Source organism: Rhinopithecus bieti, unplaced genomic scaffold (assembly GCF_001698545.2).
Source record: "Rhinopithecus bieti isolate Rb0 unplaced genomic scaffold, ASM169854v2 scaffold_2254, whole genome shotgun sequence".
NCBI lineage: Eukaryota > Metazoa > Chordata > Mammalia > Primates > Cercopithecidae > Rhinopithecus > Rhinopithecus bieti.
In genome coordinates, this window is record NW_016803982.1 from 3,099,072 (window position 1) to 3,106,474 (window position 7,403).

Sequence of the window (7,403 nt, forward strand, 5' to 3'; positions counted from 1 at the left end):
GTTTTGGACCCACAAAGCAAGGTGGTTAAAATAGACAATTCTGTGATCTTAAGAGCTGCTCCAAGTTAAAGTTACAGATTTTAAGTGGAAATTCCATCTAGAAAATAACAACATTCACAAATAATTTCAAATCTGTGGAAGAACAGAATACGAGTACAGTTATGCACCACAGAACATTTCAATGAGGCACCACACGTATGACAGTGGTTCCACAGATTCTAACACTGTATTTTTAACTGTATCTTCTCTATGTTTACATGTTCAGATACACAAATATTTACCACTGTATTACAACTGCCTGTACAGCAACATGTATAGGTTTGCAGCCTAGGAGCAGCAGGCTATAACGCACTTAGCCTAAGTGTGTAGGAGACTCTACCATGTAGATTTGTGTAAGTAGACTCTGTGATGTTCGCACAAGGACAAACTCGCCTAATGATGCATTTCTCAGATGTATTCATGTTGTTAAGCAACACATGACTGTATGCCACAGAAACAAGTATAACATATTAGAATAAATTAAGACAGTACCTGGCATAATTGATCTAATAATAAACATATGTACAAACACTAATCAAAATCATATTCTAGTACCTAAAAAATAAGGTTTCGGTACCATCTTGAATGACTATACCTGGAAAAATCAATTTAATAACAAACATAGGTTAATTCACCTAGCTGGAAGGGGACATTTAGATCATTAAAAACAACTGTACCTGAAATAGAGGCATTGGTAAGATTTGATATTAAATGCCACAAAATAATTAAATCACTACAATAACTCACTAAACTCCCTAACATATTTACAGTTAAAATCTGAAGTTTTAACTTTAATTCAAATACCATGCAGTATATAATAAACCAGGTATCATTCATTAGGTGTAATGGTGATTTTCTAAACTTTTCTATTTTTATAATTACTCTTCAAATCAAGAGTTGAGTTTCAGAATAAAAACACTTCACTTTTCACAAACAGTTTTTTAAAGATTTCTTGGGTTAATTAAAATTCTATAATCCATCACTACCCACATTTACAAAAGCCATGCTACCACACTTTCTGATATAGAAATGAATAGTTTCTGGTTCATTACCAACTTACCAAACATCTGGCAAATTCTTTGTTTTCTGAAAGGAATCCATAACCTGGATGTACCTTAGAAATGAAAGTAAAAAGCACTTTCAATTTTATCATATTGCAAAAGCTTTATAAGCAAAATGTACAGTGCATTTATGTACTAATATTTATTGTTCAAGAGCCCTTGAATAGGTATACTTCTCTTATACACTGATCAGTTCTAACTCACATTTCTAGGATCAGAATCAAATTCCAAGAAACTGCCTCCTATATTTACTTTCTTCATACTCCCTATGTCCTAATTGATTCATTTTCCACACAGTATCTTTGTCCTAACCATCATGGGAAGTATACACCCACATATATCTTAATGCCCACTAGCATTTGTCTACATTTTTCAACAAAACTCTCTCTCCTTTTCCTGAAGCTAACTTTGTCCACAATTCTGAAGAATTTCACAATGGCTGGTGTGTCAAAGATTTATGTAAAAGGAACCTTGGCAAGATGGATGAAAAACTCTAAATTCTCCTTTCTTTACAGTACTCACAAACTGGTAATTTCCAAAACCCAGACTACTAGGACAGCTACTACATTTTATTCCTGATGGCATTAATAATACTTAGCCACTACCAACAAGACCTTTCTATCAAACTGAACTAAAATGGAGGTGTGGTTTTACTTTTATTTTGTGCTCTGAATTGTTTTTCTTCTAATATCTACTCTTCTTTCCTTCTTCACCCCAAACTTTGCCATTCACAACTACTTTATACTATCCTCACCCACAAGCCACATTGCTGCAATCTACCAGCTTGATCTAATCAAGTAATTTTTGGCTCTCCCACACTGGCCAAATATAAATTTAGCCACTTCAGTATCAGCCAGTGTTGAACATACTTCTAGTAAAATAATTCTGCTAAAAACAAATTCAAATTTCTGAAGGAACCAGTATCATAATCCAGAAATAGTTATATATCAGCAACTTTTAAATGCTGAACTCAGGCTGGGCACAGTGGCTCATGCCTGTAATCCCAGCAGTTTAGGAGGCTGAGGCAGGCAGATCACCTGAGGTCAGGAGTTCAAGACCAGCCTGACCAACATGGTGAAACCCCTTCTCTACTAAAAATACAAAATGAGCCGGGCGTGGTGGCAGGCACCTGTAATCCCAGCTACTTGGGAGGCTGAAGCAGGAGAATCGCTTGAACCTGGCGGGGCAGAGGTTGCAGTGAGCTGAGATCATGCCATTGCACTCTGGCCTGGGCAACAAAAGCGAAACTCCATCTCAAAAAACAAAACAAAACAAAATGCTGAACTAAGCTTTATGAACATGGTACAGAACAATTTAAACTACTGTATCAAGGAAGAAGAGTTTTCATTCCACCAATTTCGTTTTATTAACACTCAACTACAAATTTATGTTGGCAAGCTATAGTTAAAATGTTAAGAGTTTTACCTTCGCTAACTGTGCTAATAAACTGTAAACATCTATAATATGGGTTCATGAATTAAGTTTTTTATTTAAACATGCATCTTACTGAAACATTTCTTTCAAAAGAAATGTGAGCACTAATTGAAGCGCTCCAGGCTTAATTGTTGGTGTTGGATGTCTCCATCCAATTTTAGAGATAACTTTGTATAGTTTTTAACACTGTATATAATTAGTTCTCTGATAATTAAAAAAAGAAAAAAGAAAAAAACACTGTTTCCGATGTCAGAAATCATTTTTTTCCTTGGATTCCACTCTATTCATACAGAACTGGGGGTGGAGAGAATGATTTATCCTTGTAAATTATAAGCATTTTACTGACATTTACAAACTAAAATAATTACCAAATGTGCTGTTTTATTTCTGGAAGTGTACTAGGTATAAGTAATTTTAAATTATTAAAATGGAATTTAAACAGAGTATTTGGATCCTGTTTATAACACAGAATTTTTAAAAATGCTCTTATTACACTGAAAGGGTTAATACTCAAAACTAATTGGGATTTCTTTTTTCCTAGCAAATTTGGAAATGAACTGAAACTGCTCCCTGGTGTGAAAGCTGAATCCAGCAGCCACCTGCAGGATCAGCGACCAACACTGCCAGATGCTACAAAGCCTTTGATTTCCAGTAGTGAATTCGACCACATTTAACTCATGTGACATGAACTAACTGCAATAGCATTTTCAATCATTCTTTCCTATTTTTTTTTTAAATACAAACTCTAGCTTTCTGCTCACTACATATGAAACAGCTGCAGTAGATAGATTCATTCAAACTCACAGCTTGGGCCCTGGTTTTCTTAATGGCTTCCATGATGGCATCCACGTTGAGGTAGCTTTTACTGGTGGGAGCTGGGCCAACACAGACGGCCTCATCCGCCATTTTCACATGAACCTGAGGAGACAAATTTCTGCATTAACAGATGCGCACAGCAAAAAGAATTACCATCATCTGCAAATACACACAAAATTGCAAATCTGATTGTTCCACATATCATTTATCGAGTCATATTTCTTTTTGAGTATGCACTAAAAAGCAACAATGAAACAAATAAACTCAAGAACTCTATTACCCATGATTTCATTTATTACAGCCTAATTCATTGTCTAAGCAAATAATTTCCATAATACCCCCCTACCTCTTTATGTAAAATCACAGCAAACAATTTTAGCTTCCTATTCCGTTCATCAATACATAAATTTGATATCAAAAACTACCTTGTTACATGTAGCCAGGGTAGCCCAATATTTTAATAACGAGCACTCAAGACCAGCTCTAAGCAAGCTCCCCAGGAAGTTGGGATAATTAGAGGGACTGAATGGAGGGATGCAGCGAGTGTCCCTGCACAGCATCAGGTCAGCACCAGACACAAATTAAAGCCTAAGACGAAAGAAAGAGTTCAATATCACAACATGTGAACCAGAAAATCTTGAGAATCATTTAAATACTCTCACATTCAATCTTCATCCATTTTACATTTATTCCTAAAAGAAATGACATGTATATTAAGTTCTAACGCTACTCAAAATTCAGGAATGTAAGCTCCATTTTAAGACTACTCACTCTACAATGTTTAAATGTATTTATTTTGCATAATAGAAGCTAAGCATTCAATATGAAAAGAGTAAACTCTTTAGTTCTAAAAGGAGTCTATTCTTTTCAAATGATGAAAGGATTAGTATCTTTTTAAATGACTTTTCCTAATTTCCTAATGGTCTTTCAGTTTCAGAAACTTCCAGATTACAATTATTTTGCAAGACAGATATATAAAACTGGAACACAAACATACACCTAAACATTTATGACCCACTCCTCCACCAAAAAAAAAAGTCAAAGGTGGCAAATACCTGAGTATTTCTGTTATAGTCTTCAGTTATGAAATAATTTTTAGATACTTTGTTTTAAATGAGATCTTAAAAAAACAAAAAAGCAGTCTTTTAGAAAGCTAAGAATTCTCTTTGTCAATTCAATAAATATTTTCCACTTTAGTAAAAAATTATATTGAGTATTGAAAGGTAAAAGATCAGGTAAATGCCCAAGGGATTTTCAGGTCAGTATCTTACTATAAAATATCCAAATATATACATTCGGTAATTATTTAATAATACCAATTGCAGGGAAAAGCAGCCCTGCTTGCAAAAGGCTTCTAAATATCCCTGTGTTCAAAGCAAGGCCTTCCTCGTGGTTATCGTTGCCTGGTATGCCCCCAACCTCAAGTTGCTCTTCTGCCCTCAGACCAGGATGCCCCCTCCTCTATTGCCCTATTGCCCTCTGTCCACTTCAGATCCTGTTACTGTCAATTTTGTTGTTGTAATTGTGATTGTAGTTTTTTTCTGTAAGAAAGAAATTGAGTACTTCACAATCCTTTAAAAAGAATACATTTAAGTCTTTGTTTAAACTTAAATCCACATTTGTTTTATTGTCCTCAGATACTACCTATTATAGAAGATGCACTTCAAGTTTCACATCTACCACTGGATCTCTCCCAAGTACTTCAATTTAGGATGAATCTCCTGTAATCTAAACTCTGAGAGTAATTAGTGCAAATTTTAGCATATAATCTCATCTACCCAACAATCTCATTTTAACTGCTTTGCACACTGTTACAATTTCTCCTCCACCAGATCATAAGGTTATGCCTTAAATTCTTTTTTTAATCTCCCCTAGCCCAATGTTATGTGATTAAAGCTATTTACTCATAGATACACTTGGATAGCAGCTTGCTTAGTAACTTTCATTATCAAATGTTAAAAGCCATTGTCCTTGAGGTACAAAAAAGTTGCAACTTTTATTATCTTTTTTTTCATTATCTTTGAGGTGAAAATCTACACCTACATAAAGTCTTCTTAATCTTGGCAAAACATATGGCAACTGGTGGCTTATGGAGGAAAAGAAATGAAAAGATACACATAGGCACGTGTTTATGTGTCCAAAATTTCTATAATAAACATGCATTCAAAAGTAAAAAGGAGAGAGAGAATCCTAATAGTATTGACATTTTTACTTACAGTATTTTCTCTAAATACACTTTTATAATGATATTGCATATATAATTTACACCCTTTTGTTTTTTAATAGCATAATAGACATTTTTCCTATGTTATCACAAACGTTTTGTAAACGTACTAAGAACTAGCTCAGAGCCTAATATATTTTACTGGGTGATTAAGATTGCTCTAGTTAAAAATAAAAAGACTGCTCCAATAAACATTTGAATAAATTATGCATTAAAAGCAGGTCAAAACTGCTATGGACTTTACAAAGAAGGACTAAACACAAATTGTTTATAAAGGATTGGTTGGCTTCTTTTCCTCCCTTTGCAGGAACAAATCTTACTTCAGGTGGCAGGGAACATTCAAGTCTCAACAAGCCCACAGTCTAGCTCAGGGTCGGTAGTAGCAAAAAGCCATGCAAAAGAAAACATTAGAATTCTCTGCTGCCTTAGTTAAGGAGACACTTAAGAGTCAACCTGGAAAGAACAATCTAACAAACTTTTGAAACTCTATTTCAATTTTGTTGTCATTGTTGTATGAAATGTGTGAGGTGTTTTCTTTGGCTTAATAATACAAAAAACAATATTCAAGCAATGCAGATGCTATTCTGCAGAATGACTTAATATTGCATAGGCTGACTAGATATGTTTGTTTCAAAATATCAACATCTTGAAAATATAAATTCCTTTTTATATATTTTAATGGCAAAGGAAATATATAACAACCATGGAAAGTTTAAACTGAGGTAAACTAATCAATTAAGCAGGATTTGCTGGTTATATGGTTTCAAAAAGAAAAGTAAAGCATTTTAAGTACTAACACTAAGTATATACACTAAGTATAGTCTGTCTTCATAAACTTCTCCCTTCTCAGAAAACCAATAGAGATTTTTAGAGCGGATTATTAGTTTTCCTATCAAGCATTTAGTTTTATATTTTGAATTATTTTATTCTTCAGAGAAAAATTACTTGTATCAGCTTATTACCTGCATGAGCCTAATTTCCAAATAACAAGCTAGGAGAACAACAGATGTGTTTTCATCTTACAGGACTGAGAAAATCATCTTCTTTATCAACTTTTAAAAAATAAATCAAACTTTTTTTTTTTTTTCCATCTGGCAGCTGCCATCAGGTAAGCCAAGATGGGTGCATACAAGTACATCCAGGAGCTATGGAGAAAGAAGCAGCCCGATGTCATGCACTTTCTTCTGAGGGTCCACTGCTGGCAGTACCGCCAGCTCTCTGCTCTCCACAGGGCTCCCCGCCCCACCCGGCCTGATAAAGCAAGCTGACTAGGCTATAAGACCAAGCAAGGTCACGTTATATATAGGATTCGTGTTCGCCAGTGGTGGCCGAAAACGCCCAGTTCCTAAGGGTGCAACTTACAGCAAGCCTGTCCATCATGGTGTTAACCAGCTAAGGTTTGCTCCAAGCCTTCAGTCCTTTGCAGAGGAGGGAGCTGGATGCCACTGTAGGGCTCCGAGAGCCCTGAATTCTTACTAGGTTGGTGAAGATTCTACATACACATTTTTTGAGGTTATCCTCATTGATCCATTCCATAAAGCTAACAGAAGAAATCCTGACACCTAATGGATCACCAAACCAGTCCACAGCACAAGGAGATGCGTGGGCTGACATCTGCAGGCTGACAGCCCTGGCCTTGGAAAGGGTCGTAAGTTCCACCACACTATTGGTGGTTCTTGCCAGACAGCCTGGAGAAGGCGCAATACTCTCCTGCTCCACCGTTACCAATAACATAAGTAAAGTTTGTAAAATTCATACCTAATAAACAATTTGAAATAATAATATAAATAATAAAAATATATAAAAATAAATATTAAAAATAAATTTAA

At 35.1% G+C, this 7,403-nt stretch overlaps 1 protein-coding gene and 1 pseudogene across 1 annotated transcript in view; one reads left to right on the plus strand and one right to left on the minus strand.

Annotated features, from left to right (window-relative positions):
• Positions 1 to 7,403, minus strand: part of PCCA (propionyl-CoA carboxylase subunit alpha) — a 478,959-nt gene that overhangs the window by 403,196 nt on the left and 68,360 nt on the right. Inside the window, exons 5-6 of the mRNA XM_017861220.1 lie at positions 3,339 to 3,452; positions 1,100 to 1,153 (exon numbers count right to left, since the gene is read on the minus strand). Of these exons, the coding sequence (XP_017716709.1) occupies positions 1,100 to 1,153; positions 3,339 to 3,452 (168 nt within the window). The remainder of the gene's footprint in view (positions 1 to 1,099; positions 1,154 to 3,338; positions 3,453 to 7,403) is intronic.
• On the plus strand, positions 6,693 to 7,305 carry LOC108521779 (60S ribosomal protein L15 pseudogene; annotated as a pseudogene).